Source organism: Astatotilapia calliptera, chromosome 1, assembly GCF_900246225.1.
Source record: "Astatotilapia calliptera chromosome 1, fAstCal1.2, whole genome shotgun sequence".
Taxonomy (NCBI): Eukaryota; Metazoa; Chordata; class Actinopteri; order Cichliformes; family Cichlidae; genus Astatotilapia; species Astatotilapia calliptera.
In genome coordinates this window covers 18,549,508-18,574,376 of record NC_039302.1, presented here as the reverse complement: position 1 = coordinate 18,574,376, position 24,869 = coordinate 18,549,508, and the positions used below count along the sequence as shown (strand labels likewise).

General features: G+C 41.3%; 1 protein-coding gene across 2 annotated transcripts in view; it reads left to right on the top strand.

Moving 5' to 3' along the window:
• dennd2b (DENN domain containing 2B) overlaps positions 1-24,869 on the top strand; it is a 54,806-nt gene that overhangs the window by 4,656 nt on the left and 25,281 nt on the right. Inside the window, exons 1-4 of one of the 2 annotated variants that reach the window (XM_026167549.1) lie at positions 2-248; positions 10,752-10,850; positions 18,521-19,798; positions 21,172-21,317. In XM_026167549.1, coding sequence (XP_026023334.1) covers positions 10,777-10,850; positions 18,521-19,798; positions 21,172-21,317 — 1,498 coding nt within the window. In that variant the 5' untranslated portion in view covers positions 2-248; positions 10,752-10,776. Of the gene's footprint in view, position 1; positions 249-10,751; positions 10,851-18,520; positions 19,799-21,171; positions 21,318-24,869 lie in introns of those variants that run through there. The other variant, XM_026167559.1, reaches the window with a different exon arrangement.

The following is a 24,869-nucleotide window of genomic DNA, read 5'->3' as shown; positions in this document are numbered from 1 at the left end:
CTGTACTCTGCAGCAGTCTGTGAGAGAAAGGAGAGGGGAGGCAGGAGGGCTTTTTCCTTTTTTCCTCCTTTTCTTTTTTTCTGGTCGGTTTTAGTTGGAAAGACATGAGTCGCAGTTTATTGAGAAGGGCAGGTATCCGGCAGAGCCAGCCAAAGTTTTTCACCGTGTAGACGAACGGGATCTGTGCGTCGCAAAGGGATTATAATCTCAAAATACCAGCAGCCATGGATGTGAGGGGAAACTCGGAGGTAAAAGCCGTCTGCTTTTTTTTTTTTAAACAAACAAAAATTTCCCGACGAGCTACGGCAGGAAGTTTAATTTGTCACAAAGCAGCTAGTGGGACAAAGCAGGGGTGGAAAATAACTTTTTAAAAAGTTGCAAGGTGCGTTAAAGTGTCTCCATGTGACCATATTTGGTCAATGGCATGCTGAACGATGAAGTGCAGTCATCGGCAGACTGCTTTGCTTTCACCCCCCCGACAGCTGACCCTTTGAATGAAGAAAAATGTCCCAGCGGATGCAGGCAGTAACTCTGCGGGCTTTGTAATTAGTTATTATCGGTCAAACATCCCTAAAGTCAAACCAGCAGATAAGTAAGAAAACAGCACAAGACTCCAGATCACACGACTCTGAACTGAGCACCCTGTCCTTTTTCCTGCTGGAGTTCAGGCTTATGGTGAGGGGGGTGACTTCTGTTGTTTTGGCCAGGGAAGGGTAAAAACCCAAATACTTTTTAAAACATGCATTCTGCGTATTTTAACCTTTACACTCTTGTGCATGTGCAGTTTTATCTGTTAACGCTTTTTGCGCCACACATTTGGAGATCATTTGCATTTCGTGTGATGTAGCAGTCCTTAAAAAGTATCATTAATCACACCTCTGTGGGTTAAAATGATCATGTACGTGTTTTCAGCTCTACTTCTTAGTTTGGAGCCTTTAATTTAACTTCTTCTGACCTGGCTTTGGCGCAGATGCAGGTCCAGGGTTGGTTTATTTATTTATTTTTTTGTGATTCTCTGAAACATGTGCATTTACTTACTTGGATAAAGGGGGAAAATCTGGCCCATATATCACAATTGTTTCAGGCAATTTAAACTTCTAAAAGCACCTTTTTTTTTTAGAACAACGCTGGGAAAAGAGTGTTTTCACTACACTGAGGTTTGTGTAGGTTAAGTATGGAGAGCTGTGTGGCTGTCTTTCTTGAATGTTTTGGTTCCTGAATATGAGTTTTCTTAACAGATTACAGCCTAAATCCTTATGATCTTATCTCACTCACCATAATGCAAACCCTATGGCTGTGAGCGGTTTTCTTTAAGCTTTCTTTTTCCTCCCTTAAAAAAGCCTTTCCATTGTGCAGATCAAACAATGACCTTCCCCTCTCACTGGATGGGACTGTCAACACAAAGCTATTGAGGAAGTTCTTCTCTGTTCTCCATTCACTCTAACAGGAGTGCGTCTAGCCTAAACGGGCCGTTGTTCACTCAACATCACAATCAAGAGTTGTTTTTGTCTTCAAGATAGGTTCATTGGGATTTACTGAGAATCGTGAGGGTCTGAGGTTGTAGTTTTCCTCACCGTCATGCTAAAGCGATCCTCAACCACATTTCTTCAGATCTGGGGGGTGTATTTCTCCAACATGCGGTTTTGACAGATTTCCCAGTCATAAATCTGCAGATCACAAGACCATCTCCCTTAGCTTCCCTCAAACAGCCACAGAAGTCACAAAGCTTCTTTTGAAAGCAAGCTTTTCATTGCCTTTCATGAAAGCATTTAATCTTATGTGACTATATCTACGCAGAAAGGAGACATATGATGCCGGTGCCTTTGGCTCGCCTGTGACTGTTTTAACCAATTCAGCTCTCACATTCACGTGGCTTAAAAACACAGCAGATGTCACACCTGTGGAGAGAGCACAGAACAATAAGGTGTGTGTTTCTTTCTAGGATTATAAACACTGATCTCATCGATCTGCTGTCGCTCAGCTAAGAAACTATATTAACCTTGCTTTCCGCCGTGGGATTTTAGTTCATTGAAGGTCATGCTATGCTGACTTAATATTAACTTTCAGGCATACAGTATTACCCACTGATTTAGGTCTAAGGCACACTCTTAGTCATACTGTTTGTCACCATGCTGCGGCTTCAACATACAAACTAGATTTATTGGCATCCCAGTGTTTTACTTTAGTACATTTTACTTCCACCTTCTATCCTTGATATGAGTGTTTGAGAGCCTGCCTGACCTCTCATTAGCTCATGAAGTAAAGCAAAACATATCACTTTCTTTCTGTACTGGACAATAACCCGTGAATTGTGATGGATCATGAGTGGGATGAGCTGCTATATCACTGGTGTTCTGGTTTTCACAAGCGCTGGTGTTAGGTTGATCAGTACCTCATATGATGCTCTATTCATGGTGCTTTGTTAGTAGACTACAGTCACAGCAGCAGTTCTGTTGTCAAAAATTTGTCTGGCTAACACTGATTGCAAGACCTTCAGAGCTGCCAGCTATGGACCTCTTTTACAGCGTAACGTAGTGACACTCACCGTTCCATGTGCCAAACCAAAGATGCCATCGTGATTCATTTATATTAGTCGTCTTTCCTCTGGGGCTGCCCAGAATTGCACAGTGTAAAACTGCCTTAAGCTTAATCCCTTTTGCATTTACCAAAAGAAATCTACGACTGGTGTGTCTTAAGGTTTCCTAGGAAGTTTCTCAAGCTCTCTCCAGCTGCAGTGCCAACACGACTACACTTCCTCTCACCCACTCACAGTGCCTCTGGTTCAATAGTGCTTTTTTCTTTTTTCTCATTAAAGATGACAAGTGCAGGATTTCCACAAAGCTTTAGAAAGACTTTGGTTACAGCCTTTTTCTGTTTGTCTTTTAATAAAAATCCAAAATATTTTTCAAGCTATTTCATGTGAAGTAAAAATTAAGCCTCAAGCTACTGTGTAACTTAACCTCTATATGTAACCGTTTATAAGCGCCCCCCTGGGCTGTATAGTTAATGGGTCGTAATGTTTTAATAGGATTTTGCATGCCATGTCAGGGTAACAAAACATCATCATGTAGACGTTATCATGCCGTAAGACGTCCTGACTATATTTATTCGAGGGGCTACATTTGTCATGTATAGTTGCGTGCTGAGATACGAGCAGCGCTCGGGTTGGATGTCTGGAGTACACACACTCTCAGCTGTGTTTTTATTTCTTAAACACTTGTCACAACCTGTTGATACTCAGAATAAATGGTGCAAGCGCTGCATTTACAAAGCCTCCTTATAAAGTAGACAGCCTATAATCTTTAATGAATTGCTAGTGAATTTGACTCGGAGCATAATTTTCCCAGTGCCATTAATCAGCACATATTGACTTGAGTTTCCAGATTATTGAACTCAAAACAGCTAAAGCCGAGGAACGTCTTTATCTGTCTCAGTCATCACATGCGTAATGACTCCCCTAATGAGATCACGTCCAGTTATATTAATTAACTCACTGGCTACTTTAAGTCAAGAGTGCTAATGCCAGTGTAATCAATGGGAGCCCAGTTGTTTTCTTCAGGATTTGTTCATCAGCGAAGCCTAAAAAAGGGGGTAATTTGATCCACATATTTTAAGTGCTCCACAAACAGCTCATATTTGTTCTGTTTCTAACTAAAACTGTGCGGTGAAGTTCGGGGAAACATCACATTTATGGCCAAAAGAATCCAGTGCCAGCTGTTCTTAAGTTTTTATAACTAGTGATGGGAAAAGAAAGTGTATGAACAGTGGAAACTGGGTTATGAATGAGTGGTCATGCTGCTGGCCCTCGTCCAACATGGGAGAAAATAAAGAAATCCATATAGCTTGTTATGAACTGTTTCATGTAAGAACTGCTTTCTTTTGGCTGTCTGTTAGTAATTGGGTAACATTACGGTTCAGCCGAGGATGGGCGGCTGATTAGTGATTAGTGTCACGCTGTCAGTAGACTGAGTCTCCCGTGGTGGGCAGATGAACATTTGCTCACGCAGAGTGATAGTCTCGGTCGGTGTGTATTGGTAAAAAACAAGGTTTGTGGATTTATTGAGCAACAGGGCTGTGATTTCTGGAAAGAGACACTGCTGCAGAATATTTTAAATGCACTTTTTTGGTTCTTTGAGTACTACAAGGAAAGAACCCTTGAAGTTATACATCTCTACAGCTGAGATCTCCAAAACTGCGCAACACCGTGAAACAGTCTTTAGAAAAATGAGATTTCTAGACTCGACTGTTCCTTTAATTTGCATAAAACTGATAGATTCTGAGAAATGACTCATAGGAGAACAAATGAACCACGCAGGTATTAGTAAAGCTAATCTCTTTCTCTGTTTACTTAAGCTTTAAGAATTTGGCAAACAAGAGCACATTTTGTGTCCTTGGAAAAGTCAAAGACTTTTCTGTTGGAGGTCAGCTTTGTGACAGATTCACCCCACCCCCCCCACCTCCCCGCTGCAGCTCAGATGGACATAAGCCTGTTTTCCACATGCCTGCCTCTGCAGCTGTGCATGCTCATATCTAGGTTATACAGAAGGGGTTTTCATCTTTTCCACAAGGAGAAAATATGCCATGATTGCCCTGAAAAAAAAAAAACAGAGATAAAAAAAGAAGTATTGGTTCCACCTGGACAATCGAGCTACAGTGGCAGCATGGCAAAACATGTGGTAGTGTAATTATATAGGTATGGGTATGTGCAACTGCCAGTAGCACTGACCTTGGTGAGTTTCTTTTACATAGACAGATAGAGGCCGTTAGAGACTCAAATGGGTCTCCAGAGAGTCTCACTATGAACACAATGCACATATATACTTCAGGTTTTCAGTTTCAGATGGGAATTTTTGCTTTCCCATCATGGTTGGCTTATAAAATGCCTAAAAACAATCTTTACATGTAGTGAAAATGATTTTATGTGTATTCATCCTGTTGAATATCAAATCCTGGGTGCCCTTCTGAAAATATGTATCTGTACCTCAACTCCCACGCTGCTCTGCTGACATGATTCGGCTCAAATTGGCTCAACGGACTTTGTCCGCTGGGGACAAAACTGGTCTTTCAGGAGGTACTGAAACAATGGTGTGGATCAGTGTGTGGGCTTTTGCACTCATGTCTGCCAGCAAGTTGTGACGTCTGGAAAGAGTTGAGAATTCGCAGAGATTTTCACCCTTCCTTTCCCCATTTGTTTTTGGCTGCCTGTGAGCTCTGCAGTGGTTTGAAAAACCTTGAAGTCAGGTTGCTGATCAGCAGAAATAGAGAACCGGGTCAACCAGAAAAGCAGAGAAACAAGAGGCAGGCAGCTCTGTTTATGAAAGCTGTTGTGTCTGCTGCTTCTGATGCATATTTTTAAAGTTTGCCAGTCTTGATAATAACATGAAAATGTTACGTAAAGTTAAGCGGTTCCGTGAAGATTGCTCTTAGCCAGGTGTGTATTTGTGTAGCCTTACACTGAATGAGAACAAAGGTTTTGGCTTTGACTCCAGGTGTTTCTGCCCCTCTGCTGTGCTTCCTTTCACCCTCTGAGAACAGACTTTAATATTTTGAATGCAGCCAAGGTCTGACGGATAATGCAAATATTAGCACATTCCTGCAAGTTGCGGGGAGAACTATGTATCAGATAATATGTCAAAAGTGACAGTGCCAAGGACATGTGGACTCTCTTTAAAAGACACACACACACATAGACTACAGACTGATAAAAGACTTACTTTTTAACCATCTCTCCCTCTCAAGGACACACTGAGCACAAAGAGCTCTTTTATTCCAGGCCAAACAGTCTAATGGAGACACTGTCATGGTCCCATTTCATCAATATGCTCCTGTTGCTGGGGGAACATATGCGTCATTGATATGTAATCACATAATACTTCTGGACATGAACATGACAGAACCAGGAAAAACCCTGAAATGGCAAAGCTAGCTAATTAAGACGATGGTGTTGAATATCCAAAAGTGACACGTTGGCTTACAGGATTTGTTTTTATGCCAGAGGCAAAAACAGCCAGATAGTTTTTAATCTCTGCGTTGAGGTTGAAGTAAAGGGATTAAGAAGTAGCGCTTAAAAAAGAAAATAAGGAAGAAAAACTTTTAGCTGACTAAGTCTGGATGTTTTGCTAAGCTAAGATTTGAAAGAAGAGGAAGCAGGCCAGTTGCTTGGAAATGCGGATATGTGTTAGTCGACATGGTTAGGCGAGACAATAGTGTAAATAAAGGATGGATGTGCTAGCGGCATTTTGGGTGTAGACAAAATGCCAAACTCATAGGACTTGTTTTTTTAAGCAGGACGTGACCATATATAGGATGAACCTGGGGAGTTAGCTTACACTAGCCTAACTAGCTAGAAGAGTGCATTGTGGTTCAGTGTGTTGTAAAACAGGATGATAAGTTGGCTAGCGACAAACAGACAAAATGTATTGGTCACAGAAACCAAACAATGTGACTTTGAGTGCACTGGATGTTGTTAGTTTCAGGGTGTTGATCTTCAAAAATGGCTGATCACACCAAGAAGCAAACTCACCCACAACAGGCCCATGGGAATACTCTTCACCATAAAGAAGACTTACAGTCATCGTATCATCTGCATATTGGGAATCCAGATGTGGCCGGATTGAATTAAAAGATGAAGAAAAGTCAGTAAATAGGAGCAGAGCATGGGCTTTGGCCCTTTCCAGACGACGATACAGGAAATTTATTCAACCACGGCTTCATCTTCAACGCCCCTACAAGGCCTGTATGCAAATTGCAGTGGATCATTATGCTCCATCTCCTGCAGAATCTCCTTTCTGTTGAGCTTTTCAAAAGACTTCATCACTAGAGATGTTAAAGTCCAGTCCCTGAACTTTTATTAGTCTTATTAAATTTAAATAATTTTCCACCCATGTTTACTTAAGATGGAAAGTTGGCATTTTAAAACTAATTGAGGCCTAATATTAAATAAAAATAAAAAATAAAATAAAAAATGACGCTGTAATGAGCCCATGATACAGTGTTACAGTAAGAAAAGGACTTCACATTGAAAAGCTGACTGGAGCCCTCAGCCTCTCGCTCGATTAAGATAGTTTGCAGGCTGGTTCAGGCCTACATGTGATCTTTAGACTGCTGCTTTATTCAGCAGTTCCACACTCTCCTTTTGCCTTATGTTTGACACCCCTGATGTAATGCTGTGTTCCAGATACCTCGGAATTCAGATGTTGGAGAACGTTCAGGAAAAGGCACGGGAAAACAAGATTTGTTTTGATTCTTATCAAGATAGAGGCATTCAAGTGTCGCTAGCAATACAACATAATACTTATTTTATTGAGCTTAAAAATACCGCTACAGTATATTCATGGATAGAGCCTCAGTGTCAGTCACTGCTCTGCGTATGGATTATTTAGTGAGTTATGGATACAGAACAGTGCCATTTGAGAAAAGTTTTACCGTTTTACTCCTGTTTACGTTCAGTACCGCTATCTTGAGTTGCTATCTTGGGATTGCTAGGGCTGCTCTGACGTGTCAGGTTGGAAATCCTAGTTGAGGGGACATTCCAGATTGAAATTCCTAATTGGAACTTGGAAGTTAAGAGTTCAACTTATTCAGGAATGCACTACAAACGTCAGGGTTAGTCAAGTCAGCTTTGTTTTGTGTTATGTTGCTTAATGACAAATTTGCCCCATTTTCATTATCAGACTTCCTCCATCCTCACATATCCAAGTTCCTCCTAACAAACCCTTTAGAAAGAAACATCTGAAAAAGCAAGACGGGGACGTGTGGGTGAAAAGAGTGGACCCGGAGGGAGAAAGATGGAGACAGAAGAATTGTGTTTTTACAACAACAGGACAGCAACCTCAGGCTAAAGTGTGCCTTTTTGTGTCCTGCCTCCAAACCCCGTAAAACCCCAAAGATTTTAACACTCTGCGATGTCAAGTGTTTCGTCAGTTGTTGACCGTTAGCTTGCCCTTGGCTCTGACATCTCAAGAGAAAAGTTGTATTGAATGTGGTTGAATGCACTTTAAAGGTACTCTAGAGCTTTCTTAGAAGTGGTTGTTTACAGCCAGTAATTTTGTGTAGAGAGATGGTATCAGACCTCAGGAAGTCAGTTGGCTAACGCCTTGGTGTTTACACTGAAATGTCCATCTTGGGCCTCTGTGACCCATTTCTGTGATTATAGCTTTCTGAGTCCAAAAAAAATGAAAACAATAAATTTACACAGATTAAAATTGATTCTAAGTTAGCTACATAAGGTAATAATGATGTTAAAGAAATTATTTCTGCGCTTCTTTAAGGTGTTAGAGATCAAATCAGAGAGAAGAGAGTGGAGTGAATATCATCTCCAAACTCACCATATTTTAATCAGGTATAAATCATATTTACACAGCTGCCAGTGTCTCTGGATTCATGCTTCCTAATTTAACTTAGTCAAATTTTGAATAAGATGAAAGATTTTATTTCTCAAGTTCTCTGAATGTTTTTCTCAACGTCCCTTTTTTTCCTGTCAAGCATGATTTCTTACATTTTTATCGTTGTTTAGTCCATCGTGAATCAGTCTAGATAGTTACACGCGTATTAGGATAGTCTTCGATGCCGGACATGTGATTTGTAGAAATCATTTGAGAATTTCTCTAATTTTAGATCAAACAGCATGTTGATTGATGACTCTGTCTCTCTCTGAGGCATGTGAGTGGATGCTTATGATGAATCTTACGTAACTATTTGGATGACAGGAAATAGATGCAACTTTGCACATTTTCCCTCCTATTTTGGGACTAATGTTCTGTTTTTACTTTGAGCTCTGCGGTTTTATGGTTCACAGAGGAGCTGCAGCACTGGCGGAGTCGTATACAGGACAAGGCAAAATCGTTCTTTGTGTTGGATGAAAATAACGATGCATGCCTCGTCGTTCTAGCCCAGTCCACAATCCACAGGAAATAGCTGACAGCAGGAATGCTCCCTCTCTCTTCTCATCTGTCTCTATAGGAATCAGCTCCACTACTGGTTGGCTGGCTTCTTCATACAACAGCTTCCTGTAAACAAGTCATGCTGCCAAGCACCCTCCTATCCTCCAACTCTGATCTCTAGGGATCTCCATTTGACCTCCTCATGCACCAGAACAATTGCTTTGAGCCTTTTTGAAAGGTTCATTGCTGCACTTTCAGGGGCACTGGCCCTCAGTTTGAAGGGAGGCTTTAACTAACTGCTTTGACAAACTTGAGTAAATGTTTTAGGAAGAACGACTTAACAGTTTCAGTGCTACATCAGCGTTTCATAGTGTTATAAAGAGAGGGTTGTTTAGGATGAAAACAATTACACGCTCAATAGTATTTTCATTGCTATGTTCTTTTCACTTATTTTAGACGTGAAAGGTGGTAAATATGTTTGTGTGATACCAGACATACTGCTTGAGTATGAGCCATTGATTACAATTAGGCAAAGCATGAAGAGCATATGGAAAGATTAGGATGTGGGTTAAAATAGCAGACCCTGAATGTCTGTTGTGTACTGTGGGTAATCCATAGCCCGTAAGACTCTTGCAGAGACCTTGGTTGGAATCTGCCCGGGCCTATCTGCCGTGTGGCTTCCTCTGCTCTGTCTCACAGCTTTCCTGTCCTAGCATAATAATAACTAAAGAGCCCCACTCCTTCCCCAAAAATAGACCTATAGTATTATGTGTACAATATGGTGAGTAAGCAATTAGCACTTTATTTGCTAAGAGGGTTTGCCTACCCATCTATCCACCCTGACCTCCACCCTATGCACAACAGATGGGTTTCAAATATGAGTTTAAGCGTTATGAGAGTCTTTAAATATTAACTTTGTTTTAAAAAAATCTGTATTCTTTTCAATTCTAGAAATAAGTAAGCTAAATTAGTTTTCTGGACTTTGTTTGAACTCAACCTTTAATGTTAGTATCAGCAGAGTAGCACATGTGAATATATGTATTTATATATGATTCATAATGTTTATAAAGAGCTTGCTAAATAGAAGTTTAGCTTTTTCTTTGGCAGCACTGTATACCCGTATGCTTTGATTCCGAAAGGAAATTTTTCTAGGCGTAAAAACCCCACAGCTGTGCCGGGAGCTCCGGGGCTTCTCCAGCACAATACTGTCTACATACTCTGTCAGTTATGCCACTTACGTTCAGTTTATTGAAAGTCATCTGCAGTGTTTACACTGGAGATTCAAGATGGCAGATGGGGTGAAATGGAAAACTCTGTAGGATTTCTTTATTAGCCCGAACTGTGAAAAGTTGTCAGATGCAATAGTAGTAAAGCTACCATTGATGGGGGATAATAGTAACAGCTGCTGTTTCAAAACCTTGCATTGACACATTGATACTACAGTTATATAGACCCATAACCACAACAGATGAAAGAACTGCTATGTTCTATCTGTTTATTCATTTGTTTTTGGCTGCACATGTACATGAGAGGTGCTGTATCAGTAGAGTTAGTGTTGCCTTCTGTTAGCTTTGTGTTTTGTTATGTGGCTCCTTAGTGTAGTGGTTAATATGCTCACTTAGCAAAAGATCTCTGGCTTGAGACCGGCAGGGGACACAAGTCCCTGGGAGGGTTGCAGCAGGACCAGTATGAAAATTTGCAGAGTCATCTGACGTGGCGACTCCTTGGGAATAAGAGAGCAACTAAAATAAGCTTTTTAGCTCTATGATTCTATATCCTGAAAATATTCACGACAAATACAAACAATATAAATGGTTTAATATTCCGTATAAAACCCATGTTTAAATGTTTGATATCCCTGTGTTGTAGGTGAGCGGGTGGTTTGCAGACGAACATGACTGCCAACAAGAGTTCAAAGGCTGCACCTCGTGCTGCAGGAGGTAAAGCTCCTCGGGACGTCCCTGACAGGTCAGTGACATGTTGGACAGGGTGGGCTTGGGTATGTGCATTTCAGGGAGCATTAAGTGGTTTCAAAGTGACCAAATGACTCGACTTGAAAGACAAACAAATCCACTGCTCGAATTTATCCATATTTTCCTATTTGTTTCACTCATGGAAAAAAAACAACTAATGATTGTCAGTCATGATAAGGCTTCCAAAGCTTTTGCAAGTATGATCCTGTTTCCTGGACAAGTGCCCCATTCAGCCCTGAACTGAATACTGAGCTGAAACGTGTGTCAGCATGTCGAGAAGTGACAGTGACATACTGCGGGAAAACTCATTTACAAATGCTTTGTAAAATATAATTCTTTATGATCCTGTCAAATTTGTCAAAAGCCCCTCTGAGTCACATTTCCTGTCACATCAAATAAAAGGTGTCGTATTTCATATGTTGATAAATTGAAATATATAGAATTCAAATATTTTCAGTATTGCAGCAAATAAATGGCTGCACATGCATACTTTTAACAAACCTAATAAATAATAAATCAGCTTTATTATCTCCTGATTTGTTGCATTCTTCTTTTTCTTCATGTGCTGAAGAGACTGTAGAAATAATATTTTATAAATGCCTTTAAGCAGTGTGACAAAAAAACCACCACACGTGGTCTTTAAGTAAATGTACAAAAAGAGATTAAAAAAAACAAACAACTGGCATGTTTTCATGTCAATTCATGAATTTATATGATACTGTGGTCTAAATTTAAACATTAGAAAAAGAAATACATTTTTAAGGTATCCTGAAAATTGGACATATTTGAAGAACGACCCTTTTGTCTTTGTTGAAGCTGTTACACGACTCTGCCATAGCTGATTTTAAACAGCATTTTTTTTTTTAAATCCATGGTTTCTATTATTCTTATATAGTTAATGATTCCCAGGGATGTTGCTGATTTCTATTCCTTTTCTCATTTTTCATTCTGATGAAGCAAGACACACAGAAGAGAGCATTTCTTACATAGAATTATAATGTAACCTAATGGAGCTGGTTTCTGTAGCTGCTCATTTCAATCAGGCCTAATGCAAATGGAAAACCACATAAAGCATAATTTGTGGTACTGCATCGAATCCCCGGTGCAGTGTGTGACATTCCTTGTGTTTATACTTATGTGCTGATGTGGCTGCATCCTTAATTCATGGGTGAAACTGAGTAAGTCTTGAACAACAGAGAGGAGAACATTTGCAGACTTTTGAGTGCGAGCACAAATTAAAATGAGAGAAATATCGTATGTCTGTACTGTTAAGCTAAATACATTCACAACAGAGGGATTCTTCTTGTGCTAATCTAATATACTGAATGTTTATTACTATCAAACAAATCCAGCACAGTTGAGGTGGTGTTGCTGGGATTTCTATGAGGGTACAAGTCTCAGTGGGTACTTAGGATTTAAATCAGTGTCATAAATCTAGTATAACAAATTTTAGGTATTACTGTGTACACACTGTTCTCCATAGTAAACATTCGCAACTAGTCATTGTAAGTAAAACACTGATCGCAGTAGCACAAAGCTTTCTCATCATCCCCCTTGCACCCCATTTGTCCATTTAACCTGCGTCTCTTAATAAAAGTATTTGTTATTATTGGCAGCTGGTAGTCCTCAGGGACTCGTCTTACACAAGACTCTTTAAGATCATATTTAAAGCTCGTGAGATGCAGCCAGATGTTTTAACAGATGGAGAAGATTTATGTGCTATTCAATGGATTCTCACCGACGTATGAAATTAACCAAGGATAAATTTCTAGGACAAATTATGCTTGTGCTTAACTGTGAAGCCCCAGGAGGGGAGCATTTTAATATGCAACAGCACATGGGCAAAGTCTCGATTAAAATGAGTTGAAACTGGAAACTTGTCCAAATACAGGATCTTCGTCTGATGTTGTACTCTGAATGGACATGGACCTGCAAGACTACAGTGAAGACTACTACACTGTTTTCATTGGTACACATTTGCCATATTTAGGTGTTACGCACTGATAATTGACAGAGAGCTGGTAAAGTCGGCACATGCGGAGCTATAAGTTTAGGGAACAGGCTGAATTCTCCATCCTGGTCAGTAACGGGAAGTGGCTTGTGGTTGGAATGCCCTGGAAGCCTGAGTAAGAGCCAGAGGCCAGGTTGTGACTGGCATTCAGCTCTTTGTAGAGTACTGTATGTGTGGCCAGTCCATCTGAAGCTGACTAAACTGGGCTTATTTTTACAACTCTTAAAGCACCCAAAGCCTTGAATAGGCAAAAATCTGATAGAAAAGGTGAAGCTCAGCACAACGTTTTGACTATCTAATTTAGAGGTCTTCAAAGTCAGACTACAGGTCAGTTGGTTTTCTAATATTATTCTTATACTCGTATTATTTTATGTTTACAACTGAAATAATATGAAGCTGTCAAGTGGCGTGTGAAGACAGGAAGTTTTCACAGGATTCTGTGCAGACCTGTGAAAGCTAAGTACACCCTCACTGTTTTGATAGGAAAGAAGAGAGTAAATAACAACCAGGTGCTGATAATCAAATGCACTTGAAAAACTGATCATCAGCAAGTGTGAACACCGTTATAAAAGCAGATGTTTCTGCAGCCTCCTGGTCTGGAGCCTTGGGGTGTGTGTTTACACAATACCACAATCTCTGGAACATTGTGCTTTGATCAGAAAAGACCAAAGTAGAGATGTTTAGCTATAACACACAGCTCCATGTTTGGTGAAAATCCAAACAAAGCACGGTGGGGGATTGGTGATGATTTTGGCGCATTCTGCAGCGACAGGACCTGGGCACCTTGCAGTCACTGAGTCATCCATGAACTCCTGTGCATACCAAAGTATTCTAGAGTTAAACGTGAAGCCATCTGTTGGACAGCTAAAGCTTGGCCCAAATTAAGTCATGCAACTGCGCAAGGATCCCAAACACAGCAGCAAATTGACAATAGAATGGCTGAAAAAGAATAAAATCAAGGGTTACAATGACCTCAGCCTGAATGAAATGCTGTGGGACGAGAGCTGTGCATACGATGCACACATGATTAATAGTGGGTCAACAAGCACCTCCTGGGACTTTCTCCACTAGGGTTTAAATACCTGGGACATCTTTTCGTGTTAGAACTGAAAAAGCCTCTTGGATGAGGGGTGAAAATCAGTTCAGACATGTCAGAGTGAAGACACAGCAGTTTGTGCACAATTATGCTGCGTTCTCTCTTTAAGATGTTCTGAAAGCCCAGCATGAAGCCAGCGTGAGTGTTTTCTCCCAGATCATCTTGTTTTTGCTTGTTTACTGTCACATTGTGGAATCATTGTTAGGCATGGAAACACAGCACTTCCAATCTTTCCCAAAGTAAAACCCCAGGGAGAAAATGAATAGTGTCATGATTAACTCAATAAACTGCACTGCTAGTGGTATTAGGATTGCATTGTTGAGTGTTTGGTCTGGTTGCTACTAAAACATTCCAGTTGATACTTAGCTTCAGAGATGCTGTTCCCTCACTAGGTTCCTGTGGCAGACGTAGTCCTTGGCAGAATTTATGATCGGAGTTTTGCCAGGAAAGCAGTAGGAATTTAATTTCCCAGACAAATTCTTTTCAACAGCTCCCCACTGAAACACTGCAACACATGCTGACTGCTGATTAACATCAGTGCTTTAAAAGGATTGTATTCATGAAACCATGGGGTCTATTTGGCTTTTTTTTTTGGTTTGGGAAATAGGTGCAGACATAATAGGTGCACAAATGTGCAAGCATACATGGGAATACAATATATATGACAAAAACAGAGGTTTTATATTTCCAACAATCTTGAAAGTCAGTGTTTGGTATGATAACCTCTATTCTTCAACATAGGCAAGGTTTCTTGTAATTTTTTTCAGTTGTCCTCAGGAATAGTTCTCCAGGCTTCTTGAAGGACATTCAAAGCTCATCTTTGTATTTTGCTGCCGTTTTTCTGTTCTCTGTCAAGATGACTCCACATTGCTTCATTAATGTAGAGGTCCGGGCTCTGGGGAGGCCAATTTATCCAGATATTCTTATACTACACCGGCAGTGGGTTTGGGTTCATTGTCATGCTGAAAAATGGATCCTTTGCCAGACAGATGCTTCCATTTGGTGGCTCAAAATCTGATGGTACTTTTTTGCATTCATTACTATTCAGTCAATTTTGAGAAGATCCCCAACCTGTAAGACTTGTTGCCTCTTGTTTTCAGTCCAGTTCTTGTGTATGGCATACCCCAGCCTTTTCTGGCTGTTTACCTTCATTAAGAATTCTTTAATTGACGGCCATCCCTCTACTGAGACCATTTCTGGTGAGGCTTTGCTGAACAGTAGATGAATCAACTGAAGGGCCAGATGTATCGCTCAGGTCCTGTGTTAGGCCTTTGATGGATTTTTTCCTTATTTCTTCAGCACATGACTTTGAGATACTGTTCATCTGTTGTTGTTTTTTTAGGACTGCTGCTTCTTTTGTCCTCCAGTTGCCAAGTTTCCTCAATTTTTTTTAGGAAAATACACAGCATGCTGAGAAATGCAAGTTTGTGGCTAAAAGCTCTCTGGGAATCCCCTTGTTGGTGTATAAATACTATTTTATATTTGTCAAACTGTAATTGTTGGTATTTTTTGTTGACTCAACTAAAGAAATGGGAACAAATGATGTGTTTTTGTGACAGGCTGCTTGTAACAATGTGCCTAAAGACACAATATAAAATTGGTTGTTTACTAAGTTTTCTCTTAGGTGTAGTCATAACATTCTTGAGTTAGGTGCGTTCTTTATGCTTGAATGATTCACAGGTCAGTGTTAAGTAGCTTAACAAAATAAAAGCATTTTTCTGAAAGTTGTTAGGTACAAGGACTGGAAAAAAGTAACCAATGTCCACAGGAAAAATTAAAAAGACCTCAAGAAAGCCTGGAGAGCTATCACTCAAAACCACTTTAAAAGTTCCCAGAATGTCCGGATCATTGGAAACAAAATATGAGGCAATGAGGGGTGGCTCGAGGCTTTTGGACAGTGCCCCCCCAAAAATAAAACTGCACCATGTCATGTTATAGCCCCGTTATATTCATCCTTTAATAAAAATCTAAAAATGTGATCCCCTCAGTGTTGTAGCAGTTGTCCCCGCACTGTAGAAAATGGAATAATAAGAATAAAAAGGACAGTTTTTTTTCAAAGAAAGTTGAAATTCTTTTTAAACATTGCAGCCATTGCAGATTACACTAGCCATAAACCTCACTTTGTTTTTGCATTACTACTGCAGTTTTTTCGGAAACCACCTAATATAGGTAGTTTCCCTTAGGTAGTATCATCGCTGGCATAGCATACATACATTTTCACTGCCATGCAGATGACACCAGCCTTTATCTATCCATGAAGCCAGATAATACACACCAATTGCAGGAACTGCAGGAATGTCTTAAAGACATAAAGACCTGGATGACCTCTAATTTTCTGCTTCTAAATTCAGATAAAACTGAGGTTTCTGTACTCAGCCCTAAAAATCTTGGAAATGCAATTTTTACCAGATCTTACTCTGGATGGCATTACCTTGGCCTCCTGTAACACTGTGAGGAACCTTGGAGTCATTTTTGACCAGCACATGTCCTTCAATGCATATATTAAACAAATATGTAGGACTGCTTTCTTTTTTTTGCGCAGTATCTCTAAAATTTGAAATGTCCTGTCTCAGACTGACGCTGAAAATGTATTTATTACTTCTAGGCTGGACTACTGTAATTCATTATTATCAGGGTGTCCTAAAAACTCCCTTCATTGGCTTCCTGTTGAATCCAGAAGTGAACTCAAAATCCTGCTCCTCACATACAAGGTCTTAAATATTCAGGCCCCATCTTATCTCAATGACCTTGTAGTACCATATCACCCTATTAGAGCACTTCGCTCTCGCTCTGCAGGCCTACTTTGTTGTTCCTAGAGTATTTAAAAGTAGAATGGGAGGCAAAGCCTTCAGTTTTCAGGCCCCTCTTCTGTGGAACCAGCTTTAAGTTTGGATTCGGGAGACAGACACTATCTCTACTTTTAAGATTAGGCTTCAAACTTTCATTTTTGCTAAAGCATATAGTTAGGGCTGGACCAGGTGACCCTGAATCCTCCCTTAGTTATGCTGCAATAGGTGTAGGCTGCTGGGGGATTCCCATGATGCATTAAGTATTTCTTCTTCATTCACCATTCCTACCCAGTACGTGTTAATATAGACCTCTCTGCATTGAATCACATTTGTTATTAATCTGTGGCTCTCTCCCACAGCAGGTCTTTTATCCTGTCTTCCTTCTCTCACCCCAACCGGTCGCGGCAGATGGCCGCCCCTCCCTGATACTGGTTCTGCTGGAGGTTTCTTCCTGTTTAAAGGGAGTTTTTCCTTCCCACTGTTGCCAATGTGCTTGCACATAGGGGGTTTTCTCTGTATGTATTATCGTAGGATCTACAGGGTCTGTTGTTGTGATTTGGCGCTGTAAACAAAATGGAATTGAATTGAATTAAATTAAATTGAATAGGGGCTGCTTATCCTCATATATTAAAACATGAGAATTACTGTAAATTGTGAAGGACCAGATGTCAGTGGGATCCTGCTTTTAAAGGACTATAGAATCATATTTGGTCATATTTCCTTTGTCTCCACTGACATTTCAGCCTTATGATGAAAATAGTGTTAGCGTTATTAATCATTCAGTTTACTCCAGAGTAACTCTGGAAACTACCATTAAAACTCTGCAGATGTGAGGTCATGTCTTCATTTCTCATACAGTACACCTTCAAAGCAAGTAAGATGAGATGCATCCTCCATGGCTTCAGCAACCAAGCCCCCAGCTTTTGTATAAGTTTCTCCACCCTGGAGTAGGAAGAGTGAAACCAGGGATGGGCAGATAGGCGTGAAGTCGGATCTGTCCCAACCTGCATTGTTGGATCATAGTCCACAGCCCTCAGCTTCCTCCTCCCATAGCTCTTGTTATTCTAACCATGGCTATGACATCAGATCTTCCCAACACTTCACTTTCACAAGAGTTAGTCACCTTTCAGCTCATGACAAAGCTCCTGATGTGCTATGAGTGGTAGGTTAACCTGCTGTTAAGTGGAAAATTTGGCACTCTGTGGAAATCTTAAAGCGGGTGAGCACCGTGAGAAAAGGTGTGTGTGTGTGATAGTGTGTGTGAGGTAAACGGTTGCAGAGTCTGCAGTAAGTGCGAGAACACAGTAGCACCTAGTACCACTTAGCTGCAAGGATCAGCAAAAGTTTTGTGCACCTGAGCGGAGCAGCGAGACTTTCACAGGTAAGATAAATCTCGCTTGGCATGCTCCTTTCTGTGTGAGGTCCAAACTGATTCTCCTCAAGTTTTTTTTGATTATGTGGAAAAATCCGCAGTGGCGTTTTAATGTAGTCTGTATTTCCTTTGGCCTGTATTTGAATCCCGCGCTGCCAGAGACAGAATACTTTAGTGTGGTTATTCTAAATACGTGGCTCAGGTTTTCATGCTGTCTTTGATCTCGGAAATGATTTCAAATCTTTCGGCTGATTCTTTACAGTTTTCTCCCATCTGTTCCACATTTGCACGCGGACTTGTTGGCACCTTTTATGACACTGGTTTGTTACCATCTGTCAGTCTGAAATATTTTTTTTAAATGTAAATTTTCTTCACACTTCTCTCCGCCTTGTTTCAGGTGCCAGTCTACATCACCGTGTCCTGCTCTCTCTGCCAGCCAGCGGCAGAGCCAGCAGCCGCTCCTCAGCGACAGTGAGAACTCTGGCAAGCAGAGCAGGTACGTCAGAACTGACGGCAGGTTTCTGCTACGCGGTGGATGGAATAACAAGACAGCTAGCCTGTGCAGCGGTGCATCTCTCCCAAGTGAGCCTGACTGCCAGGGGCGTCTAACCAAGTCAAAGAGCATCAGCTGCCTGGAGAACAGGCTTTCCATCTACAAGCCTCCAGCTCAAACCAAGTCCTGTCAGGAAAGTCAGGGCGCCCAGGAGCAGAAGGAGAAACAAGGGGATCTCGCTCCAGGAGATGGACTTAATGGTAGGACACTGAGCTGGAGCACGCTCTCACTGGGACCTTCCTCTTACCAAGGCCACAAGCGCGCCCTCTCTCTCACCTCTTCAGCAACAGGTGTCCCTCCTGCCACAATCCGCAAGAAGATCTCAGAATGGGAGTGCAGAAGGGTGTCTCTGCCTAGGATGAGCTTGTGTCTGGACAAAAGAGGAGGGGAGCGCATAGGGAGTAGCGAGGGCTGCCCGAGCCTGCTGTCTTCTCCCTGCAGCGAGAAGACTTTTGACTTTAAGGGGGTTCGCAGGATGAGCACGGCATTCTCTGAATGCTCCTTCACAGAGACGGAGGAGGAGGAAGGATTTCCAGACAAAAACGGACGTTTCCAGAAAAGGATCGGCAAGACAGACTCTACGGGACCGTTCGTGCGCTCCCTGTCTACTCGCAAAGAGACGTCAGCGGTCCTCAACAGGATACAAAAGATCGAGCAAGCCCTTAAGGAGAATCCCAGCCCACCCCCTCCACGTTACCTGAGTAACTGCTACGCGCCGGATAAGACGAGACAAAAGTCTTTTGTGATAGGGGACGACCTGGACAGCACATGTACCAGTAAGCGCAGCAGCATTTGTTCAGTGAACACTGAACCGGACACCGCTTTGGTGCCCGACAAGCTCTCTAAACTCAGACAAAGGTTTAGTGTGAGCTCAGCCAGGTCCGAGAGCCCAGAACCACCGAGCCAAAAGAACTCTGTTAGCACACCAGTCAACCCCTTACCTAAACCCAAACGCACTTTTGAATACGACGCCAATCGAGACCAGAAGGGTGCATCGTCGACCAATGGACTACCTCCAGACAGAGCCTCTGAGTCTCCGCCGCCGCTGCCCTCGACCCCTGCACCCAGCACGACACGAACGGCAAAGACCGAAGGAAGTGCCCCCATCAGAATCCGGGACAGGTGAGGCAAAAATCAAATGCCTGCTTTTGTGTCTGTAATCACACAAGTATAAGCACAGGAAACTTGTACATTACCACACAATACGATGCTTTATTATTACAGTCTGGAGTTTTGAGTGAACAGGACGAACCACTTTAAAACAGGAAGTTTTTGAAGGGCTAGGGAGAAAGTATGAAACCTGGCATGCACTTACAGTGTAATAAAAACGTAATATTTTGTGGATCTTGCATATTCCAACTACATGCATACCACATGTAACATCCCCAGAAATATTTTAAAAAGCATCTTGGAGCTATACAGGTAGTTTACAGATTTTGAATTAACTGCACATTTACCATTCCCAGTCTGTACATTAATAAACTCTGCAAACTTGACAGTTTAAATGACAAACTTCTGTGGTATGTTATAATTTGGCATTGGACCTAGTTTCTGGCTTCATCTCCTTTAAGAGGATAACTCATCAAACATGTTTGACTGCCTTGTGAGAAATTAGGCTTGTTCATTATGGCTAATTGCTTCGCTGATGATGAAGCTCAACAGGCTTCTCATCAGTGTGTCCGTTTGCAAGGTTGCTGCACGTCCTGAGTTTGTTTTAGCTCTTGAATCAGCTGTTAAGGTTGCCACTGAAAAATAATACTTTGACAGAGGATTTGAAATGCCAGATCCTATCCAGAAATGTATGCAGGCCCATAAAAAAGGTCTGCTCCTATAACTCTTTCATAATCCTCTTTATCAGAAGTCCTCAGTTGTTTTTTGTGAGCGTCGGGCCTGTCCAGATCATCCCCGTGTGTGAAACGGGCATGAAATCCTTAAACATTCATCCCTGTGACTCTGTGTTTAACATTCCTGTGGTTCAAGCAATTTCAGACCGAGCTTATAGCCACAAGCTGTCGATGGCGCGACTTGACCGTACTGTAGATCCCTGCGCCGATGTAGCTCCGCTAACAGTTTGTGCAGTGCTTCGACATGTGGCATGTGCTTTACACTGTGCAGACAACACGCAGGAATAGTAAGATATCTGCATGTTTACTTTGGACTTATCTAGAATTTTTCGGTGATCGGAGCATGATCCTTTTATTTCAACATTAATTCTTCTGATTTAGGGTTTTTTTTAAAGGACAAACGCTGACTTTAATGCGCTTATCAGCACTAGGAGTGTTTTAACCACCTGTTTCTGTTCTTCCAGATGACAAGTAGTGCATTTTAGAAGTAGGGCCAGCTGTCTGGATTATATTTTAATACAACCTGCACTTTTTCTGTCCTCTATCACGTGTTGACATGCTCTGAGTAAGACACTGGCTCGTGTTGACTTGTCCTCCTTGTAATTTTGCCTCAGCACCTTGGTCTGTTTCAAATTGTTTATCTTCTTCTAGAGAGTCGTGTGAGTCGGAGGATGCTGCCAGCTTGCCGTCTTCATATCCGTCCTCGCCCACGGAGAATGGCGCACTGACCACAGACGCACGGAGCCGACCCAATTCCAAAAGCACTTTAGAGGAGAATGCCTATGAGGACATAGTAGGTAAGCACACTGGCTCAGTACACTGTAAACAAGACAAGATGTAAACATTAACTGATCTTCAGATCGTTGATCTGTAATTTGTATTACTGTATAAGTCACCTTTCAAAGTAAGACATACAACATTTTTCTTGTTCTTGTGTCTTGAATTTGCATTTATTTTTCATGTTTTCTATTCCTCTGTGATAGTAAACTGAATATTTTTGTATTTTGAACTTATGTTGAGACAACAAAAGGCAATTTATACGCAATCTTGGTCTTTAGGGAAGTTGTCCATGGTAATTTTTTTTTACAACAGGTGTCTGGTTACATATGAATTATGAAGGAAATACAAATTTGTTGTAAGAGTAATGTGACAGCTGAGGCATTAATTATAATCTTCAAATCGGTTTGCTCCAAACATATAATGATACAGGTACTATAAAGGAAATCAAAGGCAAGGACACCCAAATCATGTGAAAAAGTTTTAGCTCCACTAGTTACACTTGTTGGCCACTTTATTAGGTACACCTGCTTAACTGCTCATTTACGCGAATATATAATCAGCCAATCACGTGAGAGCAACTCGATGCATTTAGATCTGTAGACATAGCCAAGACAATCTGCTCAAGTTCAAATTGAGCATCAGAATGGAGATAAAAGGTGATTTAAGTGACTCTGAACGAGGCGCGGTTGCCGGTGCCAGACGGGCTGGTCTGAGTTTTTGACAAACTGCTGACCTACTGGGATTTCCCACACAACCATCTCTATGATTTACAGAGAGTGGTCCGAAAAAGACAAAAATATCCAGTGAGCAGCAGTTCTCTGTGTGAAAATGCCTTCTTGATGCCAAAAATCAGAGAAGATTTTTGTCCAGACTGTTTTAATTTGACAGGATGGTAACAGAAATTTATATATAACCGCATCTCTGAATACACAGCACATTGAACCTTGAAGCAGATGGGCTACAGCAGCAGAAGACCAGGCTGGGAACCACTCCTGTCAGCTAATAACAGGAAACTAAGGATACAGTTGGCACAGGCTCGCTAAAATTGGGCAATAGAAAAGTGGAAAAATGGTTCTTGGTATAATGATTCTAAATGTCTGCTGCTGCATTCAGATGGTAGGCTCACAATTTGGCATAAACAACATGAAAGCATGGATCCACCCTGCCTTGGATCAATTCAGGCTGCTTCTGGTGATGTAATGTGTGGGGGATATTTTCTTGGCACACTTTGGACCTCTTAGGCTACGTTCACACTGCAGGTCTTAATGCTCAATTAAAGCGGCCCGCATGCGCAAAAGAAGACGTCACACACAACGCACTCTGTTTAGACCCAGAGCAAACAATATTGTTTGACTGATGGTCCTTAAAATAAAGACTTCGGACTTTATGTTTCCCAATTTTTGCTTTAAGTTATGATAAGTAATGATCCTTATTGCTGTTTTAGAGAGGAGCTGTGCTTCAAAGGATAGTTGCAGATTTCTGTCAGAATCTGCAGATTATACAGTACAAATAAAATGTTCACGTTGTCTTCCCAACAGTTTCACTAACATCTACACTGGATGGACAGGAAGCGTTCACGATGTCTTCTCGAGCGCTGATAATTGGCGTCTGTCTTGTGTCAGTGACGTAAAAGACGGATTTAATGCGACATGACCGTTCAAACAGCAGTTGCTTTCTAAAACATCAGATATGTTTCGGATTCAGTACCACATACGAAAGTGACCCAGATCGGATTTGAAAATATGGGATTTGTGCCGTTCACACTGTCATACCATGGTCGGATATGGGTCGCATAGGGTCAAAAAAATCGGATTTGATGCGCTTTCGCCTGCAGTGTGAACGTAGCCTTAGTATCAACAGAGCAAGACAGTCTACTGGAGTATTGATGCTGACCGTGGTTGCTTCCAGCAGGATAACTCACCATGTCACAAAACTCAAATCCCCTCAATCTGGTTTCTTGAATGTGAAAATGAGTTCACCGTACTCAAATTCCCCTCACACTCACCAGATCTCAATCCAAAAGAGCACCTTTGGGATGGGGTGGAACGGGAGATTCATGTGTGGCCGATAAATTTGCCGCAAATGTGTGATACTGTCATGTGAATATGGAATAAAATCTCAGAGAAATGTTTCCAGCACCTTGTTGACTCTATCACATGAAGAATTAAGGCAGGTCTGAAGGTGAAAGAGGCTCCAAACTCGTACTGGCAAGGTGTACCTAATAAAGTGGGTGCTGAATGCATATCATTAGTCTGATTGTAACAGAAGCTTTGGCAGACAAAGTCGGATGTTTTAGTGACTCTTAAAGTTGTAATAAGCATGGTGGCCCGCCCCCTTTTCGCTTTTGCTTCATGTAGAAATGTGTGGGGTGTGGAAAACAAATCCCACTGTGGGAGCAGTCAGTGAGCACTGAGCCTGAAAATAAGATTAATGGATAACATGTGGCTGCACGGGTTGAATTTTATTGTAGAGATCGACTGGGTATCTGCATTTTCACTCTGCTATCCGGCATCAGCAGGGCGAAGAGGAGCAGTGGGAACTCCCACAGTGAAATGCCTTTATTGATGCAGATAGATGTAATCAGTAATCAGTAAGTGGCAGTTCACCAAATGTTAGAGTAAGGATGGAATTTTTTGTGTGGTCACAGATTTGCTTTTTAAAAAAATTGCTAAGCATCATTTTCTTACATTTTCATGAAGCGTTTCTCGCCGGAGAGAAGTCAAATCATTGGTTTGTTGTCTGAGATAATTTGTGTATGAAATGCTGGACGCGTCGAGGAGCCAAAATTCCTTTCCACTAGCAAATGACCCCAGGCCCTTTGCCCAGTTCAGCTGCCAACTCCCTCGGTACATATTTAATGCAGTGAAAATGTGTCAGTGCGATGTGCAAGCTCATGATGAAACTTGTGCAAAAAAACAAAAAAACCCCAAAAAAATCCCCAAACAGTTTACACACTCTGCAATATTTTTATTATAAACGCTCAGTGATGACTAAATAAGGGTAGGATGTTTTAAATATGCAAGCATAACCATTTTTTCCCAGTCAGTGCACTTCTTCTTCTCCTTCTTCTTCTGTTTTTTTTCTTTTTTTCTTTTTGGCTGAGGATGTGCAGCGGTCTGAGATAGCGCGTCAAGGCATGACGGATTTTCATGTGACTCGCAACAAAGCTCCTATTGTTCATCCGGCACTGTGAGGGTGAGAGTTTGCGGGTTGGAGACGCACTTTTCCCGATCTTTGCCTGTTCTCGACAGAGATGTTGTCTTCGAGTTGAAGTGCTCAAACAAAAGCTTTCAAACTAAAGTTTCATTTGAGAAGCAGCCACGCTGGTAGGAAATTAGGGTTTTTGTGTATCTTATTACACGGTACAGCCATCTTTTACAAAGAACAACAACCTCCCGTATATTCTCTGAACTCAACAAGTAAGCGTGTACAGAAAGAAACAGGAAAAAAACCCTTTTGCTGATGTTTAGATTATATATATATATATATATATATATATATATAGTCTAGGTCTCCCATAATGTGTTTCATATTTGCTCATGACACGTTTTTCTCTTTGCTATTTGTAA